Source organism: Penicillium taxi (assembly GCF_028828555.1).
Source record: "Penicillium taxi strain IBT 34144 chromosome Unknown utg000001l_segment0_segment0, whole genome shotgun sequence".
Lineage (NCBI taxonomy): Eukaryota > Fungi > Ascomycota > Eurotiomycetes > Eurotiales > Aspergillaceae > Penicillium > Penicillium taxi.
The window spans coordinates 119,164-142,432 of NW_026643203.1; the positions used below are offsets into that span (position 1 = coordinate 119,164).

General features: G+C 44.6%; 7 protein-coding genes across 7 annotated transcripts; 4 read left to right on the top strand and 3 right to left on the bottom strand.

Moving 5' to 3' along the window:
* Window positions 1–158: 158 nt before the first annotated feature.
* Window positions 159–1,811, bottom strand: N7495_000047 (AATF family protein; the record flags this gene model as incomplete). Its single annotated transcript, XM_057202717.1, has 3 exons — window positions 159–1,524; window positions 1,583–1,685; window positions 1,745–1,811. 3 exons carry the CDS (start codon window positions 1,809–1,811, stop codon window positions 159–161), a joined length of 1,536 nt encoding a protein of 511 aa, XP_057066790.1.
* Window positions 1,812–2,051: 240 nt separating this feature from the next.
* Window positions 2,052–3,345, top strand: N7495_000048 (Mrp/NBP35 family ATP-binding protein; the record flags this gene model as incomplete). The annotated part of the gene is made up of 4 exons (XM_057202718.1): window positions 2,052–2,135; window positions 2,271–2,412; window positions 2,506–2,625; window positions 2,693–3,345. The coding sequence occupies 4 exons, from the start codon at window positions 2,052–2,054 to the stop codon at window positions 3,343–3,345; spliced, it is 999 nt and encodes a 332-aa protein (XP_057066791.1).
* A 395-nt stretch (window positions 3,346–3,740) lies between these two features.
* On the bottom strand, window positions 3,741–7,714 carry N7495_000049 (Alpha/beta hydrolase fold-3; the record flags this gene model as incomplete). Its single annotated transcript, XM_057202719.1, has 2 exons — window positions 3,741–6,296; window positions 6,605–7,714. 2 exons carry the CDS (start codon window positions 7,712–7,714, stop codon window positions 3,741–3,743), a joined length of 3,666 nt encoding a protein of 1,221 aa, XP_057066792.1.
* Window positions 7,715–12,473: 4,759 nt separating this feature from the next.
* Window positions 12,474–13,842, bottom strand: gprD (the record flags this gene model as incomplete). Its single annotated transcript, XM_057202720.1, has 2 exons — window positions 12,474–13,187; window positions 13,252–13,842. 2 exons carry the CDS (start codon window positions 13,840–13,842, stop codon window positions 12,474–12,476), a joined length of 1,305 nt encoding a protein of 434 aa, XP_057066793.1.
* A 3,237-nt stretch (window positions 13,843–17,079) lies between these two features.
* Window positions 17,080–18,498, top strand: N7495_000051 (uncharacterized protein; the record flags this gene model as incomplete). Its single annotated transcript, XM_057202721.1, has 5 exons — window positions 17,080–17,185; window positions 17,243–17,349; window positions 17,588–17,974; window positions 18,059–18,231; window positions 18,303–18,498. The coding sequence occupies 5 exons, from the start codon at window positions 17,080–17,082 to the stop codon at window positions 18,496–18,498; spliced, it is 969 nt and encodes a 322-aa protein (XP_057066794.1).
* Window positions 18,499–19,870: 1,372 nt separating this feature from the next.
* On the top strand, window positions 19,871–20,089 carry N7495_000052 (uncharacterized protein; the record flags this gene model as incomplete). The annotated part of the gene is made up of 1 exon (XM_057202722.1): window positions 19,871–20,089. The coding sequence occupies one exon, from the start codon at window positions 19,871–19,873 to the stop codon at window positions 20,087–20,089; it is 219 nt and encodes a 72-aa protein (XP_057066795.1).
* Window positions 20,090–22,473: 2,384 nt separating this feature from the next.
* On the top strand, window positions 22,474–22,881 carry aspf13 (allergenic cerato-platanin Asp F13; the record flags this gene model as incomplete). Its single annotated transcript, XM_057202723.1, has 1 exon — window positions 22,474–22,881. The coding sequence occupies one exon, from the start codon at window positions 22,474–22,476 to the stop codon at window positions 22,879–22,881; it is 408 nt and encodes a 135-aa protein (XP_057066796.1).
* Between the last annotated feature and the right edge of the window lie 388 nt (window positions 22,882–23,269).

Below are 23,269 nucleotides of genomic sequence, written 5' to 3' on the forward strand. Positions count from 1 at the left end.
GAGAAGACGCTTACTTATGTATAAGAACTTTGGGCCTCGAGAGATATGAATGAAATATAATTTTCTAGTCTCCGGAGGAAACGGCGCTAATTTTGGTTTGAGTCGCAACTGATTGACATTATAGACATCGTTGTATGTTACAAAGTAAAAAGTGAGGATCAGTTACGAAAAAGCCTCAGACCACCTTCTTCTCGGTCGTCGTCACTATCATCACTACTCTCATCGCCCTCACCCAACAAGCCGCTAGCAGTCTTGCCCAACAAGGAAGCGAAAAACTCATCTCGAGCACGGACGGTCCACACACCACGATCTTCGGGGGCCATGAAGTTTTGGAGCTTCTCATGAACAGTGAAACGCATCTTCCGACCCTTTGATGCACGAGTATCGATATCTCGCTTCACCTTGTCATTGCGCATACCAGTAATTGGGTGAATGGGCAAGCGCGAAGGCAATTGTGAGAGTTTGTCAAGACCGTCAGTCATAGCGTCGGATGAAGACATGCGTTGTTCAACCAAATCTCTCAGAAGAGATTGATAGAATACTGTGTCGTCATAAACGGGCTCATGGCTTTCTGTCGTTGTCTGGCGAGTACGTTTGATTGAGCGATCACCAAGTTCCGTGGCAACATGAGCATCTAAAACTGCAGTGATACTTTGCTGACCAGCAGAGCCAAGAAGTTTGCCTCGTGAATTGGGAAGGGAGGCCGAGGTGCCTCTCACCTTGGAGGACCACTTGTCAAGAACGGCACGACGATGAGCAACGGAATCGGACTCCAAGTCAGTCATTCGCTCCCAGAGCGAAGCAGATGTCGTTTCCAGGGTAGCAGGGGAAGAGCGCTTGCGTTTTTTACTACCATCTTTGGCGTGGGCATCAGCTAGGGCGGTGCGTAGCTCCTCCAGGGTTGACCAAAGCGCGAGAGCAGCTGACTCTGCGGCCTGAATAGCCTCAGCATCTGTAGCCTCATCGTCACCATCCATCAGAGCTGACATATCATTGATAGCGCTCAAGCCCTTTTGCAACTTGATACGCGTGTTAAGCAATGAGTCGAAAGTGGCACGTTGTGACTTGACGGCCTGTCCCTTTGCAGCATCTGCTTGGGCAGCTTGAGAAATTGTAGCAGCAATTGTTTTTTGATCAGTTGCCATCAGTCTTCGCAGTTCCTCCCGATCATTCGCACTAGTTCCATTGGCAGAATGGTCGGAGCGTTTGCTCTTGGGCCGCGCATCCAATTCATCACTTTCACTTCCTGCCTCATCCTCGCTTCCATTGTCGCTCATGTTGTTGTCATCCTCGGAAGTATCGTCAGAGTCGGATGCATCCTCGCCTTCATCGCTCCCTGAAAGATCAGATCCCTCAACATCTTCAAGGTCAGAATCAATCTCCTCATCAGAGGCCTCCTCGTCATCGGTATACGCCGCAAACGGATCATCGTCGCTCTCCGCATCAAGGGCATCTCTGCTGACACGGGCACCAGCGTATTGCTTGCCTAGCTTGACAGCCTCTTGTTTCCGTAGTTTTCCCTTTCTGAATGGTTGGTTAGTATGTCTTTTTCGCACCTCTTATATTGTCATTGACCACATACCCTACTGCCTGATAGTGTTCCCTGCCAGCATTTGCATCGGGAGCGTTGCCAGCTTCATCGTCGCTGGAATTACCATCTCGATCAAGGTCCTCGGGATCAAAGTCTGCAGATCAATCAGTCAGTCAGGCGATCAGGAAAAGATGCACAGTCTAGTATACATACCTTTCGGAGTAGGATCTTCAAGATCAGCTAGCTGGTCAGCCAGCGATCGTGTCTTGCTGGGTGCCATTTTGCCTGACGAATTCTGAGTAGAAGGAATGAAATATTGGCCGCGACATTTTTTTTTGATTTTCCGGATAACGGGATAATATGCCGTATCGGGCCTAGAACCGGAGCTAATGACGGTGAGGTGGATTTAAAGGCGGTAAAAAGTACTGCGGGCAGTATACGTCTTCCATGTGTTCTTGTTCACTTTTTGAAGCTCATTAATTCCGCACTTAACTAGCTGCTTCTCGTGGAATTGGCTGAAATGTTTCAACTACCCGCTAGATGTGTCGGCACTGGGCGGGCGTTTTCTACCGGTGCGGTTTTTCGTGGGCATGACAACCCTTTAGTGAGTAAACTTGGTCAAGAACAGCACCTACGCCTCGAGCTCTTTTTCTCTTAGTCGCAATTCAAATTTTCGACATCTCTCCCCTCAAAAGTAATTGCAATGGCATTTATATGTACTGATATGAATGTCAAATAGGGGCTCCCACGTTCTGGTACCCCGCCAGCATTTCGTAGTCGCCGTGGAGTTGGACCTCCCGAGAAGCGGAAAATACGTGATGTTAAGAAAGTAGTGGCCGTATCATCTGCGAAGGGTGGTGTGGGAAAATCGACAGTTGCTGGTTTGTTCCTCTTTGGTTCCCTATTCATCATATCCACAACGAGCTTCAAAACTGCGCGGTTCAGTTCAAAAGCTAACTGATACTGCGGATTAGTGAACCTCGCCCTCGCATTTGCCCGTCGAGGAATCAAGACCGGAATTCTCGATGCCGATATCTTTGGCCCGTCTGTTCCAACACTACTGAATCTCTCTGGCGAACCTCGTCTTGACAATAGTAAGATCAGATCTATACCGTTGTTGAATAGCTTAAGAAGATTTTCTCATGAACTATGTAAACATAGACAACTGCCTCCTCCCACTCACAAACTATGGACTCAAGTCCATGTCAATGGGCTATCTACTACCACAAACACAAACCGACAATGCAACGGGTGAAGTACCCATGGACACAACACCAATATCCTGGCGCGGCCTTATGGTAACAAAAGCAATGCATCAACTACTTCACTCAGTTTCATGGGGTCCATTAGATGTCCTCGTCATGGACCTTCCACCGGGGACCGGCGATGTACAACTAACCATCAATCAAGAAATTATCATCGATGGCGCGGTGATAGTAACTACGCCGCAAGACATTGCCCTCCGAGATGCTGTGCGCGGATTTGGAATGTTCCAACGCATGGATGTCCCTGTACTCGGCATGGTTCGCAACATGGCTTACTTCGCATGTCCCAATTGTGGCCATGAGACCCGCATTTTCTCTCATGGCGATGGCAATCATTCGCATGGTGAGGATCGTGGCGTTTTGGCCGAGTGTAAGCGATTGGGGGTTGATTTCCTTGGTGATATTCCCCTAGATGCGCGAGTGTGTGAAGACGCCGACCGCGGAGTACCCACCATGGTGGCGGAGGAATCAGTTGATAGTGCTCGGCGTCAGTCTTTCCTCGCTGTCGCTGAACAAGTGGCCCAGAAAATTGGACTTGACTGGCGTTGATGCGCTCGTTTCGCTTCTTTTCATCTTTTTTCCCTATTCATTATTTTCATGAATCGTGTATACTACAGATATTCGCATATAGAGTGAGCTTTCCCTTAGTTGGTTGGCGTCTGGAAATTCCCTATCGATTATTTTTCGACTTCTAATATCATGTGCTATGTTGCACAATGGAAGATTCTGATTTACAATAACACCCACCTGGGCGTGAAACGACGCTAAAAGAGTATGTAAGATTGTCAAATGGGTATAAACAATCAACGTAAATGTCAAGAAAATGCAAGGTTCGCTAGTGAGAGAAGATACATGCACATATGACCAGAGGAGTGTGTGCAATGGTATCATGTATGATTACATCAAGGCAAAAGTGAAGCCGACCTCGAAGAATTTGGTAGCAGTTAAGTCGTGAACCCGGCAGACAATGCATTTCCATCTGAGGTCCCATGTGTAGATGCTGTATCAGTTGAGAGGTGACTCTTCTCAATTGAATTGATCACTCCTTTAGCTCGCAGCACTGCGCGTGTACTGGCTGCATCTGTTGCAATATTGGGAACCATTTCGTAGTATTTATCTCCACCAATGGTACTAGCTTCATCACCGGTATCAGACATGAGCTCACTACGATCACCGACTGACGAAGGTCGTCCTCGAAGGTAAGATGAAGAAGCTTCAGACTTCACTGGAAAGGTTCCCGAAGCATGGAACAGAGCTTTGGTGCTGCTATTTTCATTGGTAGGCTTCAGGTTTTCCATCTCGGGCAAGATGAGCATGGGAGCGTCGACTTTCTCCAATGCATCATTTAAAGTTGACCCCCATGCGGAAGGGACATACTCCTCATCCGAAGCCTTAGTTTCACTTCCTGAAGATAGATAAGCTGTCTTTTGTTGCTCGCCATTGCTTTGGTGTACCGTTTTGGTGGGTTCACTGGACCATAGACCTGCCTGCCCAATATCCACGCTGGCGCGAGTTGTAGAGCGACCCAATTCGTGCGCCTCGTGTTCTCTTTTCATCGAATTCTTATCATGCTTGCTACCCCAGCCACTCCAAAGTGTCAAACCGTAGTTCTTCTTTGTGTGTCGCCGTGGCAAAACGCCTGGCGCAGCACGACGGGCAGCCAATGAGCTTGAAGGCGGGCAGTCGCCATCAAAGTCTTGGAAACCATGCGCCATTTCCTTAAGTCGCTTGGCCTGCACCCGCAGTTTCTGTCGAGAGAACTTGACGTCCCACTCATGCTTTGCATGTAACCATCTCTGGATAAGTACCGGGTTGAGCGAACCGACATTAGCCGGCGGGATATCGAGTACAGGATAGGACGACTGAGGGTCTAGTGGGTAGACATTTCCCCTTTTGTCGATTCTTTCTCGGATCATGTGCTGGTGAAACGCTGGCAGGGGATCGCCAGCTCTGCCGACAGTTGAGATGGCACTGTTGCGTGACTTCGTGTTGGATATTGATCGAGTTATAGAACTCGATGGTTCATCCGATTCATCATCGGATGAGTCGGAGTCAAGATCTTGGTCCATGATATCGACCTCGACGTTCTGTGCGCGAGATAGCGCCCAAGAGCCAAACTGAGAGATCGACCGAAACATGTATTTGGCCGGCCGGGTGAAGCTCAGGGTCGGGGCCACATGGCAGAGATTATCCCAGACCTGTAGCTGCACGTACGTTGGCTCCCATTTGTTCAAGATCTTACGATCTGGATCGTACTCGTCAAGATACTTATCACCAGGCGGGTAAGCTGTAGGATTCGCTGCTTTATGTGCCACATAAAACTGCTCATCGCGTAGCATTTCACCACCGCCGCTTAGGATTTGTAGTGGAGGTAAGCCACCCAGGGATGGTTGCAGTACGGGTGACACAAGTGGGTGGGACATCAACTGGTTGGTTGCGTACATCTGGATCTGGTCCTTAAGTTCAACAGTCTTTCCATCGATTTCAACCTTGAGGTTGTCAGGCTCCACATGCAGACTGGCAGGATCTGGATTCTGCTGTTCACCGGGGTAGGCGTGCTCGTTTGGGGGCGGCACCTCCTTGTGAACGGTGAATCCACGAACTGCTTCTTCTTCCGCGGAACTGCCGGGAGAGGGAATTATCTTTTCTACATCCTCCATGGTGACATTCCTCTTGCGGGACAGCTTCTTGATCTCTAAGAGCTCATCAGCGTTGGGGGGAGGCCAAGCGATGGAAGGCTTATGTCTGAATCCCCACGGGGGGATGTAGTCACCCGGGTTGTCTGCCACAATGCTGGGGAACGAATGAGTCAAATCCACCCAGGGCGAGATGAGGATGGCACCTGCAGGGAGAGGAATGCCTTGGTCCCGCATAATGACGAGCAAAGATAGAGCCATACCGCCGCCCGCGGAATCACCGGCAATTATGATTTCTTTCGGATCGTATGTCTTCAATAGCCAAAGGTATGCCGCCAAACAGTCCTGTAGACCACATGGGAAGGGGTATTGAGGAGCAAGACGGTAGTTCGGGGCGAAAACTCGACCCCTCAACTTGCGCGCATGACGCTGCAGCATATACCGATGGGTATCAACACTACCGAAGAAGTATGCGCCACCATGCACATAGAGCATGATCCGATTACAGTGTCCGCCAAACTCCTCGGTCTCATTGTAATGACTGCGCATCTCCACCCACTCTCCCTTGAGCTCTTCTGCTGGTCCCCGCCATTGCCACCACTTCTCACCACCAACCCTCACGAGGCCCTTCGGACCAAGCTGTTTGGAGATCGCATCTGCCGACACGGGCAAGAAATTATCGGGGATAGTGACCAGCTCGGATCTTACCCAATGTGGGTTGGGGACCCACTGACGAGTGTATGCTTGAAGATCCTCAACTGGGTGTTTGGACGCATAGTATAGAAATGCGCGAATAATTTGGACTCCCTCGTCATAGGTGATATGGATGGCCGGCTTCTTGTGAAGAGTACTGCGATGCAGGTACTAAGTTTACGATCAGCAAATGTATCTTTATAACATGATCTCGCGACCCACATGATTAATCAGAGTCTGAACAATTGTTGGTGTCAGCTCCAAAACGATCCCGAGATTATGCAGAGGCATAGTTTCATATCAGATGGCAAAAAGGGGAAATGAATTTGAATTTAAACCAATGCTTGAATAGACGTCATATTCTGCAAGGGGGAGGAAAAGCCACAGAGATCGAGATGTTGTAAATGGATGAAATGGAAATCCGAGGTTAAAAAATGTTTCCACCCTTATGATGTCACTCTCCTCCTCAACTTTCTTACTCTTCCAATGGTTAAAATATACACAATAAAAACGACTCCAGCTATCACGCTAGTTGCAATAACCACAGACCTCGGAGCATCCGGTTCCCCGACTCCAGTAAACTGAAATCCCAGTCCCACATTCACTACCCCCACTAGAATCATGATCCGTCCAAACCATCGGTGTGAGTAAGCAAATGGCCCTTTTCCACCAGTCTTACTAAAGTGTCGGTGTTGCAATAGTCCCATGGCTGGCTGGAGTAAAGTGAGCCCCCCTAATACCACAAACCCAATCACAATGTGGTAGTGGGCCATTTGGCGGATTTTCTTGGCCATGGCAATACCTAGGCCCATACCAACCAGCGACACAGCAAGAGTCAATATTTGCAAAATCCCATGTATAGCGACAATGTGGGAGTTGGAAAAGACCAGAAGTGTCAATGCAGAACATGGGAAGAAAATTAGAAATGCCACGCTCATAAGAACTCCGTGAGCAACTCTCATGCGGTGAAGTCCTTCACTATCAAATGTCTTGGCCGTACGGAAAAGAGACGACGGCGCCAAGTCCAAAAAGGGGTCAGGAGATGTTGGCCCAGTGGCTTTTGTCAAATCAACAGCTACGACACCGAAGTCATCATGTAGAATTATGGGGGCTGATTGACTCTTGGAGCGCATTGGTTTCCCATATTTGACGGCCCAGATCCAAGAGCTTAAAGAATTGGTTGGTTTCTCACTGCCGCCGGCCCAATTGATGCAACTATCACACTTGATATTGGCAGTCATGATTCCATTGTGGAGCCCGCTACCATTCAAGACAGTGACTTGCGCAGCAGCGTTATACAACGGCTGGATGTGTCCCACCCCGGATCGCGGGGACACTGTTACATCTTTACCAGCATCGTAAACCACAAAGATATTCGCGCCTGCCATCTGCTCCCCCTCGCCCAAGGCGAACCATTGAACCCGGTTTGTCGCATTCAACTGGAAGTAAATAGGCCCTAAGCTGGAATTGGCCGTGCTTTCTGGGATATGGATGCTAAAGACAAGATCATTATGCCCGCGGGGGATGAAGGTTTGAAATTGGGCCAATACTGTGAGAGAGAGTAAACTGGTCAGGTAAAGTCTTAGCATTTTGAGAGACGTTCAACATACTTCATTAGGAACTTGGAGAAAGGGAAGTACACACTTTTAAATCTTTGTTTGCCATGACTCTGATCAAGTTCTGTTACACCAGACCTCGGCGACTGTTATTATCATATCAACTATGGCTGCATCGTTCTTCCTAGTTTCCCCTCGTAATCACTTCTCACGGTTGTGCAGGCTGGTTAATTGGTGTGACCGACGAGGATCAATTTATTTCTTTTAAAAGACGTTATTGGCTGATCAATTCTTGAATTGATTTGTTCATAACTTGATACGAGTGTTTATCTTACATGACTACACTCGATTTCCCGAATTTCGGGTGTGTAGTGTTTTCTTCATGATAAATTTGGGGTGTACTACTTCGAATTTACAAGAGCGGAAAATGCACCAAGAAGTGACAATTCTTGGAATGCATAGCTTGAGTAGTACCACTAATTCGAATTCTTGATCCCCTGCATTTTCAAAAATTCACGGGTTATGTGATATTGACTGAGAAAATAATGTCATCTCACCTTCCCCTCTTCCCCTCTTGAAGCTTCAATTAAACACGCTTGAGCTGATATAACCTTCGCCTCCGAAGAGGCCTCAGTCGGCGGACCTTACAATAGGAAAATAATCGAATTATCTGCCACAAAAAGTCTCAGGACCGCTTGAAAACTTCCTTTCGATAAGTACTAGTTTTAACCGTGATATGAAGGGGTAGTAGCCTTCCCATTCCATGATAGAATATAGGAATCAAATTGTACAAAGCGCAGGTGACACAATAATGCTTGCCGCAATTCAATCATTCGACATAGGCTGAGCGTACATTATATCTGGTGGGATGATTGAACACTACTGAAGACTATTTCATCCACTTAACCTGGACAGCTTGAATATCGATTTGGCTGTATGCTTCTCTGGCCATTTAGTACGAAAGGGCTGCGTATGTCTCAGCAATAAACATATTTTGTACAGCTCGACAGATAGTTAACCCGATCATCCAAATGACATACTTATGCAGGCCAAGCAAATTGCTTACGATCCAATCTAGAGCTTCCTATAACTTATTGGAATCAGTGATGTCAACGCCCATTTGAGACGATGGATTCTAAAAAATGAGAGGTCGTTCTGATGTGGTGTTGCAGAAGCAGCACTGTTTTTCAAAAATTTAAGAGGAAGTTAAAGATACTTATAGAGATTGAACTCTTTTATTGAAAGCGTGTCGAAAAAAGATTCGAATCGAATCGAGGACTTGGTATTAGACTATAGAGGGTGGACTCAGAGTATGCTCTGGTTATCGGAAAAAGACGAAAGAGAATGGAAGTGAAAGGTGAACTCCCAACCTTGAATTCTATTCCAGATTCCAGCTTCCAGGGCTCTAGGCTACAATTCAAGGTCATCCATGGAGATACCCAAGTAACTTTACCTCCGTTGTCGAAAGATCACTTACTTCACTTTACCTTATACCTATTTAGGCAAGGCTGATGTTATCGCGGATGCCTACATGAAGGTTAATAAAGATTTTACTACATCCAGTCACTCACAAATTCACAGCAAAAGTGAACATAAACCGCTATACATGAAGCTATTATCCGACACTCAGATGATCAAATGCTATTTTTGTAATTTCTGCAATCGGTGCCCTCCGCAGTCCATCTTTAAAGATGTCATGAGAACGTGTATGTCTCAGCTGGATGCGTATACGACACGCCCACGATAACCCATAGATTCTCTGGGCCTAGAAGCGTCTATTAGGCCTCCTCAATTTCCTTTACACCATATACCAGGAAGTCAACATACTGGCAATTATCAGTATGTACGAGAAGAAGGAAATCACAAGTCGATGACAGCATTTAGGTCATGGAGGGCCGTTCAGTCCCGGAAAAAGTTGTCTGCGAGTGAACTAAAGCGTAACAGAAGATTACGAAGAACCAATGTACTTGTAGCTTGGAACTTCAGACAGCTCTGCGACAATCAGGAAATTGGTCCGGCGATTCAACCTCCGAATTTGCGGAGGACGTCTTAATCGTCCTCCCATGCAGCCAAGTATGTGCGTCTGTATGAAATGTAAATTATGGCTAGGCAGAGGACTGATCTTGCTATCTTTAACATTCAAGTTCATAACTTGCTTCATCTGCTATCCTCGGTGTTATGTTACAAAGGGTTGACGCATTGCAGGGGTTGAAAAGCAGGGGGGAACCTCTCATCCACTCATACTTCTAAAGCCTATTCTTGGCCTATCTTTGAATTTTTTTTTCTTGTTCTTCATATGGACATAGTGATACCCTATGCATCTCATTGCATGATTGTACGCCTAAAAAGATGGATATATGCTACTGCCCTCACCAATTTGCAAATAACATTCTTTCCAGTTTCTGACTCGGATTATTTTGGCTGGTAACTCCTCTTCAAACTTGATTTCTAATATTATATATCAAAATTGACTCCTTCATCTGCACTTCAAACTGCTATTTGAAGTTCTTGACTCTGTCCGTGAAATTAACAATTTTTTTGAACAGAGCGAAGCTGTTACAACCGGATAAGCTTGCTTCAAATATCTAAGCAGCCAAGTACCAGTGTGGACGATGCAATATAGGACCTTGTTGCTCAAGATGCTCATCCATAAATAGTCTCTCAACCCGGTATGGATAAGTTTAATCATTTTCGCTTTGCCGTCGACGTTCTCTTTCCTAAGGCTTGCATACCAATCATCGATATTCCAGTGAATGCATAACTCTTACTATGAATCGGCAGGTCAAACTGTTCAACAATAAAGTCCGTGAGAAGGGCCATTCCCATCGGAAACGAATAACTGCAAGAAATTATACCGTCTTCTCTTGGTGTTGATTATGCAAACTAAAATCGGACAACTCACAATTCAAGGCCACCATAGGGCTTTCTTTAGTCTCCGGAACACTTTAGACGGAACAGCCATCTCCTTCACTCGCCTGATTGCCATGGCTTCGGTCATCTCGTCAATGCTGGTGGTTTTGTGATGAGTCTGGTTTAAGGAGACAGAGTATTGACAAGAGTCTCCCACCGTTTATAAAAGTCCACCAACAGAAGCTCCGTTTGTCCGGTCCACGAGTAGTTTCAAACATCGTCCTAAACACTGAGGTTGAAGGCCTTACTTGTCATTTCATGTTCACATGTTTTCCAAATTGAAAAGCAAATAGAGTTTAATGTGCTGTTAAGTCGGTTTATCCGGATGCAGTCCCTGAATAGAACCAGGATTTGACTGCTCAGCCCTCTTGCTGTCTTCAAGCAGTGGACATGCGGCACTTGACGTTTTCTTCAGGACAGTATTTTAAAACACCGAGACGCATATTTTTCTAAAGCTTTTAGACACGTTCAAGTAGTTTGGCAGCGACAGCTCGGGCTTATTATGGGATGCAGCCATCGTGGTGAGGTTTATATTTGGGTGTGCAGCCCATCCACCAGAGTGACAGGTGGGATGACAAGAGTGACTTGTATAACTACCAGTTCCAAGAACGCTTCTAGGCTAAGAAGACTTGCTCCTTTAAGTTAATCATTATCGAGGTACAGTTCATGAATCATGAGAGGGAAGCCTGCGACAGAATACAAGGAGTAAGAGGAGAGCATTGGCTTTTCTGGTAAGTTCAGAGGCTTCCTTCGCCTCATGGAGGGATATGCCGGAGATGACATAATACAAAGCGATCTCAGGCACTTCATCATCTCGACTTGAACAGATTTTTGACTTGAAATTTCTACAACCAGCTTCAAACCTAAGTGCAGGCTTCTCTGAACACCACCGGCCTTGAGGGTGAAACGTTCCGACCTTTCTGTGCTAAAGACGACAAGTGGAAACTACGACTCCGTGCACCCCATAAGTAAAGACTTCGGAAAGTGGCTACAACGACTGCGCGCCTTTTTTCGACCACTACGCTGAATAGTGTCGCGCCTTGTTTGACCCCCTATACTGAAGCTAGACTGGTCTCTCTCGCTAAGAGTCCTCAGATGAGTACTTGATCGCGGAGTCAGAAAGGGACTCGACTCTATGATTTATTTATAAGCTGTATATATATCTGTTTGATGGACCGTGCTTAAATACATTTAGACTAAGGCTTAGTCGGCCAATATGTATGGATCTGTAAAAACAAGATATTTTCGGATTTACCAAGCTTTTTTGGAATGAATCTATTGAAGCAATCTTCATCTTGGCGAAAGAGTCCCCATAATAAAAAGCGGAGAATTGGAAAATCCTAAAGATTACATCCAAGAAGATAACTGAAGTGTCAATCCTCGCTGTCTAAGATTACGATATAACAGGTGTCCAGTCCTTCGTGTCAGTTGAAAAGATCTAGATTTTGATTAAATTAATAAATAAAGAAAACAACCCCAAGTACCTAACTAGTGCGTAGACTTCAAAACCACCACGCGTGAAGATTGGCGTAATCAAAATTCTCTCCTGAAAATATCTAAAATTGGGATGAATCGGAAAGCTTCTTATAGCAAATTACGTATATGAATGAGAATGGAGATGAATTGAAATTTGACTTTCAAGATGGGCGTACTTCGTTAGTGCACGTTAGTCTCTTATCTATGTGACAACTATGCCCCAGGTGAATAGGTATAATTTGTATATCTATAACTTTTATCCATAACATTAGACCTCCGGTATAGAAAGCAATCCATATTTAAAAGAGATCCACGGGTAACTCACATGCCGGTGAATGAAAAAAAAAAGAAATACAAGTAAATCATAATAGCTGGCACTATGCACGAATTAAATCCAAAGGTTCATTCAAGTGCTCAGACGTTGGTGCCCATCGAGAGAGGAGCTACTAGATCCCCCCAATCCCTCCGCAGGCTCGTGCGAGATTTCAATAGTAGTCTCCTGGTACACGCCGTGAAGATCAGTCATTTCCATGTCGCTCTTGGCAACAATGTCATCCGTCGATGCTTCGAAAGGACTGATTTCTCCATCTTCTTCTGCGATATTTCGACGGGTTCGTGAGCTAAAGAAGCCCTTCCTTCTCGGCCGTCGGCTGGACCGAATTCCATTCGCAGTTGTGGTGATTTGAGTTTGCCATTGAGAATCGGTGTTGTTCTCATAGCTATGGTCGGTTGTGCTGCGCTCGGTGTCCGTGAGCAGGTGACGGCGGGTCAATGTGTAGACTGCCACATCCATTATACCAGAAAAAGCCATTAGACAACCAGCTATACCGAAGTAGGTTTTGCTGGGGGAGTCACCTCCCGCGCTAGCCATACGACCAGCTGCCAGTGGCAATGATAGCACCAGATAGACAAGTGGGTAGATAACCATGTAAATAACGACTCGATTCAATCGGCGCAGATTCTCTTGTTGACCTTGGCGAAGCATCTTGGCTTTGATCATACGGCGTCGTAGGTAGAAGAACATGATTGCGTAAAGAACGATAGTGCCGAACTCGGAAATGAAAATCCAGAGATAGTGTCCCCATAAACGATCACTTTCGGCACGAGGGCTCACCCAACACTATTAAGATCAAACAGTTAGTCTGGAAATTCTTCACGCAGCCAATTTGGGGGAGATAAAATACCCAATTCGCCTCTGTTACCACGAATGATCCATGACCATACATACCAACTGGGATGAATCCCAGGATTAAAATGAATACCCATAGTGCCACCACGCAGACAACAAATATTCCAAATGGCAGCTGGCGACCACGCAGCACCACAGCACCAGTATGGAGAGCGATTGCCAAGACAAACAGACCACTCCCGGGGTCTCCAATTTGAATGAACCAACCTTGCAAGTAGCAAGCAGCATCACCGAATTGAACGGTTCCCCTTGACGCCCAGACCAAAGAAATCAGAAAGCCCAGGCCTTGTTGTAAATCCACCAGCAAAAGATTGTAAATGAGGACGACATATTGGTTTTGCGCTAGTGAATGTTTATAGTAACGCTTCCAGAAGATAAAGCGATAGGTAAGGAAAGATAGTAGAGAAAGAGAGGTTATCATTGAAAGAAGGGCAATGACACCCATGGCAATAAAGAGCGAGCGATCACCCCCCTCAAGAGGAATTGAATCTTGAAACTTCCATTCGCTTGCCATGCTTCTATGGTCTCGATCTTCAATCTCCTGCATGCCGTGTAAGGCACGGACAACGTGATGGAGAAAGACCATGACACTGAGGGCTACCAGAAATACTGGGGTTGAATCTCAAGGTTCCTAGGGGGTCCACAGATGTATATATGAATGAGATTATTTGAGAGCACGGACTTTCATCATTCCCATCCGATGCGGGCCACATCTCGCCCTATGATCTGCCAAAACGAAGAACAGAAAATCCTTTACTTGCTTCTGTTGAAAACTTTGTTTTTCGTAAGGAAAGATCTCGAATTCCATGAATCGGTAGATGATTTGAGTCTCTGAACGGCAGATAGTCCTGCGGTAAATAGCCCTGCAGTAACTCCCGAGTGTGATGAGCCGAGCTCTATCCACTTTCCAGGGCCATCCTGGATGAAAGAAGAATAGTACAAGAATAAGATAATGATCTGTCGGTCTGAGCGAAAGCCGACGTATTCTGATTGTCATTCTTAAATGAGGGAGGCTTCAACATGCTTTCACTAGCATTGTTTTGGTCCAGCCAAGTGGGTTTATTTCCCGTCAAGATCCACCCATGATCGAGAACGAAAGATTAAAGAAATTCCACTAAAATGATCAAGATTCATTGAAGATAAATATAGGTAACTTTAGTTCAATACAATGTCAATCGATGGCCATCAAAATATTGACTCTTAAAAAGTTGAGATCGAATGAAGACGAAGCTTGAGCCGACTATAGAATAGATGAAGCCCAATATTCATGAACTTGCAGTACTCCGTAATTTCAGGACATAATCTTAGAAATCAAGTGAACTTTAATTGTAGCTTGACCCTATACCAATTCCCTGGTACCGGATCTGATAGGAGGATTCTGTCCGGAAGGAGGAGTTCTATAGATCCACTCCATAGTGACCGCACTCTTGGGAATTACTAGCGGCTTACTTACTAGCGCTGTATCTGTATTTCAGAGAAAATTCAACGCGTCCGTACGAATCTTTTGAAACGCCTGTTTTTACTCCGTACATTGCCCATCTCTATTCAAACACACTAGTTATAGTATCTCCGGTTGCATTGCTCAACTCTCTCTGAAAGCACTAGTCATCGTATTGCCCGTCTCTATCCAAAAACATCGGATATAGATGGACGATATAACTTCACGGTCCGTGGAATCAAGAGTATTCGAAATAAGAAAATGTGGCGTCCTGACAGCTCTTGGTAAATAGAGCATCGGTCTTTTTCTATATTTGGATAACAATTAACAGTCCTTACGAAAACCTTCGGGTTCAATCAAAGCTGATGGGCCATAGTTTCTTTCTCATAAAGCCTATTCTACGAGTAGTCATACATATTTTGGAACCAAGTGCCCCCGCTTTCTCCACTCTCAAGCCCAAATGTGCAATGATATCACCTGGGCACATATCCGCGACGATCTAGAAAGGTTCAAAAACCTAAACAGATATGTATAAAAAGGCGTCAGCTAGTTTATATTGAATATGATAGGCCATAGTGGCCTTCTATTCCGCTTCTTCCGCCACAGCTGAAGTAGAAGGAGGCTGTAATTACCTAGGAAATTTGAGAGGAAATTGGCGTAAATAAGTCGGCTCACTCCAAAAGTGGACTCGTACCTATCTAGGGTTTAGCGCTGAAAAAATTCACTTCCTAAACTACCACGATTCGGATTCGGCCTGCCGACGTGGGGGCCCTTTGTGGTCGCACAACACGAAAGCGGTGCTCACCCATTTCCCACCTGCGTCTTGTTTTCTCCCTCAATACTCTCTGACGAGGAGCAAACCATTCACATACGACCATGAAGTGGGGATAACAGGGTTTCCCTACCGCTCAGCCGTACTTAATCCTATAACTCTTCGCGGGCAATAGTCTATACGCCCTCAGTACCCATGTTCCTCTAAAATCAGTAACACGAAGCTCCTCGGAGTGAGTATGAGTGATCGTGAGAAATGTTGAGAATGGGCTTCGAGAGTTGAGAAGAGAACGGGGTGAGACTCACCTTGAGTGATGCAACCCACCTGACAGAACTAAATTAAAAAACAAATTGACTTATAGAGCCTTTGTCTCGCTCTATTACATCTCCCTTCAATCTTGTGACCACTTTCTAGATCCTACAGAGATTTATTCAAAGTAGAGTGCACATTGGGGTCGAAATATTGCAAGCTCTAAACATTCAAGGCAAGACAATAGATAGAAGGCCCTTCTTCAGGCTCCAATTGCCCGATTATACTACGACACAATCATTTTTATCTCGAAATCATTTACTCTTGTATTCCATGTTGCTACGCTATGAGGAGTTGAGCTAGAATGGGAAAACTGGGACGATGCAAAGCTGGATCAGACCTTGACAGCGTGATAAAATCACCCTCAGAGACTTGGACTCGCCAAAATGCAGCCTAGTAATAAAGCAATTTTACCCGCTAAAAAAACACACACGATACTTTGAAAGTTTGTGATGCTTTGAGGGTTCTTGAGAATCATTGTATCGTAAGTTGAAATTGCGTCACCTATGTGGAGGATTATACCACTTGCTGCTTACATGATTTAACAATCTCCTAGTCACATTCTAGTACAATAAATTATAAATATGTACAGTGTACCACGAGCAAATACCTGGATGAAATAAAAATTTATCTAAGTTGAGCCATAAAAGAAACAATCATGGCATTGGCGTATTGGAGCTTGCTTAGTCTAATCTTCGGTATTGCATTTTGGGTGAGTTTCGAGGGCTGTTCCATCAACGGATACTTCAATCATGATTACAAGAAAAATCATTGGAAGTTCCAATAGGATTGAGCTAACAGCATTAAAAGAGAATCTATACTTACTTCTTCTCGTCATTATCACACATCCCTAATGCCAGCATTCTTGCTCCTATTTCGCGTTTGCTGTGGGAGTTTCCTAAAGAGTACCGTGGGCAACTAACCCTAGAGCTCCCTCGGTTACACAGAAAGCTTGGTAAGTAATCCAAATCTGTCGATATCTGAACACCCTTTTCTAATTTTTCAGGACCTTTGGTGAGGATTGGACCCAATGAGGTCTCTTTTTACTCTCTCGATATCTACAAGCAAGTTTATTCTCCGAATAGTGGGTTTGTGAAAGACCCACGTGTATATGCGCAATTTGTCCAGGATGGGCATCCGGCCCTGTTTTCGATTACGTGAGTCACTTTGGAAATTTTAGTGATTTCTGAACAGGATGATTGACTTTATTTGAACTTGGCCACAGAGATCCGAAAGAGCACGCACTTCGGCGACGGCATATGGGAGTACTATTTAATAGGAGCCGTGTGCCTCTCTTGACCGACATGATGCTTCACCAGATTTCGAACTTCAACACCCTCATAGGGCAATTCAGTGATAAGCCGGTGGATCTCGTCCCTAATTGCCGCGCTCTGGAAGCAGATATAGTTTGTAGGTCAAATTCGTGTTCAATCTTATCATCTGGCAATTTCTGACTTACAATCTTAGCAAAATTTGGATTTGGAAAATCAATCGGAGCAATTGAATCTCTAAAAAGCGGCCAAAAATTGCAAATAGTCGAAGAAAACGACCACAAGTCTACACAGATGTCACTGGTATGTACAGTCTCGAATCTACTAGGGAGCCTAGTTGGAGGGGTCTTGGGAACCAGCTCATGATACTTAATAGTATACAAATTTTCCATTGATGTGCCAATGGTTGGCGTCTATCCGAAGCTTTTTCTCCGGAGTGGTAACTGGCAAAGAGCTTTCTTCGATAGCATTTGATAGGGTAAGATACAGATTTTGCAAAAGTACATGTTTTCTGTGGTTCAACGTTACTAACTTATCATAGTGGGCAGATGAGCAACTGACCGCGGCAATGGATCCCAAAAGAAACACTGAATTATCTTTCCTCGGTGTTATGGCTGGGTCTCGATTTCCTGCGCAGTCAGCTCTTTCAGAAGCCAAGGAGATGCTTGGACCTGGAACAGATACGACATCAGCTACCCTGGCTCATATATTATGGGCTCTTTCTCTTGACCGAGCGTTCCAGGAGGATCTTGTTTCCGAACTGGAATCTTCGAATTGGCCTACAGACATGACAGAACTTGAGTCTCTCCCCAAATTGGTCGCGTGTGTGAAGGAGGGCATAAGATGGACAGGGGCAGCAGCCGCTATGCTTCCGAGGATTGTACCGAAAGGGGGATGCGAACTTGAAGGAATATATGTTCCAGGCGGAGTATGTGCATCAATGACCTAATATCCAGATATGCTGGAATATTAGTTTTTTTTTTTTTTTTTGACAAAAGCTGACATCCGACAGACAATGGTCTCTAGCTCTCCGATCTGGTATCTTAGAGATGAAGATGCTTTCCCTGAGCCTGATCTATATAGGCCAAGTCGATGGCTGGCAAAAGATCAGCATGCAGTCGCTCCTCTCAACAAGGAATATTATATTCCATTCTCCAGAGGCCCAAATGTTTGCATTGGTATTCAGTAAGTGACCGATACATGCGCTTAAGGCCTGATACTTCATCCACATACATACTAAAGCTTCGCATGAACAGTTTTGCATACCTGGAATTATTTTTGTCAGTTTCCCAGATTCTGAAGCTATATCGTTTGGAGCCTGTCGATAAGCTGGCAATGAACACCAATATTGAGGCGATTTTGCCCCCACGATTGGAGTTCGTTGCGGCTATACCTAAATGTTCTCTGCGGGTGATACTGCAAGACAGATATCCGAAAAGGCCTTCTGAGTGAGTTTGAAACTCAAAATATTCGACTCGGCTCTGGTGATGTTCAATTCTGAAGGTTTACTAGAAAGATAAAGGAGATATTTAGACTAGTAGGAACTTAGTGATAAGGATTCAAGTCCGGTTCTCAATGAAATCTGGAGCACAACGAAAGAAAATAGATGTAGAGGGGCAGTGGTGAAGTGGTAAAAGATCTGGCTTTTTTCCAACAGTAAATAAAGCCAATAATCAGAAGACAAGCTTTGATAAAGAGTGGCCTTTAAGTACTTTTCCAGATAGGTAGGTTTGAGCCGATCCTGAAAATATATTCGTAAAAGGCCTCAACGTCGGGTATATTAGAAGAATATCGACTTTGCTAGGGGAGAATTTGAACTACGATCAGTTTCGGCAAGCGATCAATGATGTGTGGAAGGCCATGCCAAATAGCACTGGAGGTTTCTGGAGGAGCAAGCTAACTAAATGCGCGATCGGTGCCAGGCTTTTATCAAGGCTAATAATAATGGTGGCTATATCAGTTTGTCGCGATTTCTAGTTTTTTGCCATGTTTGAAAATAGAGGGTTGATACAAAGACAATATTTTGACTGGGTGTGTCAATTGGCCAATTTATTCAGTATAATATGTAAATCTCATTTCATTCATCTGTTAACCTATGCGTCCTCCGGCCACACTTTAACGGCCTTCACGTAGTAACCCAAATTTTAATAGCTCTGTGGGCGGTCTTGTGGAGATGAAGTGTCCGCTAGTGTCTGAAAAGACTCTTTGTCAATTATAATACACACCTGGTAGCTAAGAAACGAGCCACACACATTCTGTTCATCAACCTAGACCTTAAATTGAGACCAGACAACTTCTATTGGTGCTTCACTGAGGGCTACATCTTCGATGATACGCGGTTTGTACCTAGCCTATATTTCGTCAAGGGCAGCCTTTTCGACTCCATTACTTTCGTACTCATAGAATGTCTCGATGTGTAATATGACAAGGTTGAGAAAGGCGAATGGACGGCGGAGAAGCTGCAACAGCTCGATATGGACATCTCTTAAGGTTAAGAAACCTTAAACTTGAATGAAGTTTTATAGACTACATATTTAATACGCAAGACTAAACAAAAAGAGTACCAAGATTGATCAGGTATCCATTCACAATTCATCTTTCAGTAGAATAATTCTCGGAAGCCTAGTAATTCTGTGTCCAGTTGTTCCAAGACTGGATAGGTATATATCAATCTTGAAGGTTCCAAATTTCTCTTTACTTCTTCCACTCCCATTTTTTATCCATGGTTGCTGATTAGCTTCGATGATTTCTGATATTATGATTGTATTCCTCTTATCCCAAAGAGTTCCCTATGCAGATATCACAGCTTCTGTCCGTACCAGCCATGGTTGATTACACATCTCTAACAGTGGCCCAGCTCAAGAAAGAGCTAAAATATCGCGGAATTGTTCAGGCTGGTCTGCGGTTGAAGGTCCAGTTTGTTGTAAAGCTAGTTGAAGATGACCTGATGCGTCTACCCGACCAAAATCATCGCTGGAAACTTTTATCGACTCCACTTGACCGCCTAGTCAGTCTTAGAATTGGCGGTTGGACGCCGTGTTAGCTCATTAGCGTCGCTGACCTCGGAGCACCAATCCATAACACTCTTATGGCTCCCTTCCCGGGGCTTATTTTTACATTCAGTGTGACGTGGTTCTCGTTCTCATTCTACCCTCTTCACTTCCCCCCCTGTTTTCTTACTCATTTCAGGGCTGCTATTCTTGGGGTTCTTCGCTTTTTTTTTCTTCGGCCCCGGTTTTCCCTTCATCTCTGTGGCCCATATAGATACCCTGTCTTTATTATGTTTTCTTTTTATTAGTGCGCGGGACTAGGACTACAACATGGTTAGACAACCCTTTATTAACTCATATTGTCTACAGCTTTAGATATTACTTGATCTTATCTTCTCATCCATGAAGTCTATATCTGCGAAATTATAAGTCTGAGACAAGATCCCTAAAGAGATCTCGACGACATAATTTACTGATAGAACTTTACCACGAACATCCTGTGCAAAGGCAAAGAGTGCAACCACAAGCCTCCAAACTCAGGACACCCTACGATACAAAGCTCCAAAAATCGGGTTGTTATATAAAGAGGCTTAACTCCTCTCAGCTTTTTGATGTGAAGCCCCGCATAAAGACGGAAATTCGTTCATGAGTTCCACTGTTTCCATCTCTAAGCAATGCATCATTTGATCGATATGTGATTATCGTCGGCTGCTAGTCTTCATTATTCTACTTCTCAGGTTCTTTGCACGCTTTACGGTGGAATTATCCTAGTGACACCTTAGACTGTTGGCTCAGTGTTGGAAAGCGTGTCACAGATACGGAAATTCCATTGTAATATACCGCATTTGTACCTCTTTTCTTTCATCGATCTTTCCATAGACAAAACTATCGGGCATAAAGCTACAAGAGTCGGGTAAATATTTATGTAAGCATAGGATTCAGCTAGATAACTAGTTGACTCTCGAGATCCATGGCTTATTTGGGAACTATAAGGGTGTGAAAAAAGTCGTCGAGTGAGGAACAGATGTCAATGAAATATTCACTATAAGTAATTACCTATCTATACTTAGTCAACGTGCTATTATGACGTATAGATGTCGGTGCCTGATATTGCCTGGAGCCGTCCGTGGATTCAAGGTATCGCGTGTAGGTGATCGGACTTTTATAAAACTGGCAAGTGAAGGCTTTGACATGATCAGGCCGGAATGTTCCAATGTTGTGACTAAAGTTCCAGACCCAATACACATACATAGATGAGAGCTGTGCTAGTATCTTCCAAATTCGAAAGCTTTAAGATATAGTTAGAACATTGAGAATAATTCAGTAGTCCATTGTTACTAGTAGTGAGATCTGGTGATAATCTTGGAAAATTTGCGAGGTGAAAGACTTCATATGTTCCAAGATACGGATTTCGTATAACTTCCAAGGTTCTGAGGTTTCCAAGGTTCTGAGGTTTCCAAGGTTCTGAGGTTTCCAAGGTTGTAATGAGCGTGAATAAGCATATGTATATAACTAAAGCGAGAAGGTTGCGTTGATTATTGGCAGTTGCCTGTTATTTGACATGCTTATGCCCAACCTTGTCAACATCCCCGGTATTAAATTCTAAATTCTTTGGCCTTGAGGATATGAATAAATTCTACTTGAATACAATTAAATTTAAGAAAAACCTTCATATAGCAAGTCTCCGTGGCGCAATCGGCTAGCGCGTCCGACTGTTAATCGGGAGGTTGGAAGTTCGAGCCTTCCCGGGGACGGCCTTTTTTTGCATTACCCCCTTTTTTTTTTTCTCCACAGAGTAATTCATTAATTACATTCCAGATTGATCGATATTCCTTGAATTTTTTATTTCTTACCTATTCATTTCAAGTTTTTGCCATCTCATACCTTATTGGACTGGTCAGCTGTTCTACCCAATGCGTCTGCTCTCATCATCAAATGCATGAAATGTAACCTAACTGTCACTTCTAACTTCGTATTCCGTATATTGTGGGGATTATGGATATTTTACCCTCTCAGCCACAGCCGTGCCCTGCTTCAACCTTCTAATTATAATCTAAGTGCTCAAAAGCTGTTGACTGTTGTCCCGTATGTCTCACTCGGCAAACGGCTATGCGTACCCACTTGACAGTCTGCCCAATAAGGCCTCATCTTACATCCATCAGTGCCCATCTTGGCCTTTATTCGGATTCTTACTCAGGATGCCAATGTTTTGTCTAAGACCTGTGTCGGTCAGGCGACAATGGATGATGGCATATCACCAGAAATAGTAACGGAGATTTGCCTTCCCGAAGTGCAAGGGCCCGGGCAATGTTCCGTGAATTGACTGCCCAGGGTATGTATATAAACAGCATCAGCAACGCCTTGATGGCTTTTGATTCATTAACTGATTTTGTCTGATTGAACATCAAAACATTCAAACAACACTAAACTCGCAAATATGAAGTCTTTCACTACCATCTCTTTCACCCTGCTGGCAGTCCCCCAGCTCACTGCTGCTGCACCAATCGCCGACTCTACCGCGGCAACTTCAGTCTCGGTCTCCTACGATCAGAAATATGATGTCTCAGGCACCTCTCTCAGCACAGTTGCTTGCTCAGATGGATCCAATGGACTTTTGACTGCAGGATATTCAACCTTTGGCTCCTTGCCAAAGTTCCCTCTGATCGGTGGAGCCCCGACAATTGCCGGTTGGAATAGTGAGAACTGCGGAGCCTGCTATGAGTTGGCGTACCAGACCGACAAAATCGACAACACCATTTACATTCTCGCAATTGATTCAGCCTCGGCTGGGTTCAATATCGGTCTTGAAGCCTTGAATAAATTAACCAACAACCAGGCAGAGTAAGTAAACATTGCATTATTTGGAGTTTCAAATTGTTGACTTCTTCCCTCAGGGCCCTTGGCCGGATCACGGCAACCTATACTCCAGTCGCAAGTAGCTTGTGCGGACTTTAAACAAGGAGATTCCTAAAGACTTTTTATACGATCATGTGAATATGGAAGTTGTTGGAACTACGGTGTAAAATCAACCTTGAAAGTGGTGGGGTAGGCTTGATGAAATGGAAATTACATGCCTACACATAGTGTTTATCTCGATAGTTCAATTAATGATTTGGTGACCTCAACACTTGAATTATATATTCTCTGGTATGAGTTATTGTACCAAAATGTAATCTGATGAGTCCTGGAGACATCCATCCTTTGAAGCGCACCTAGATGGGTTGATATGGAAC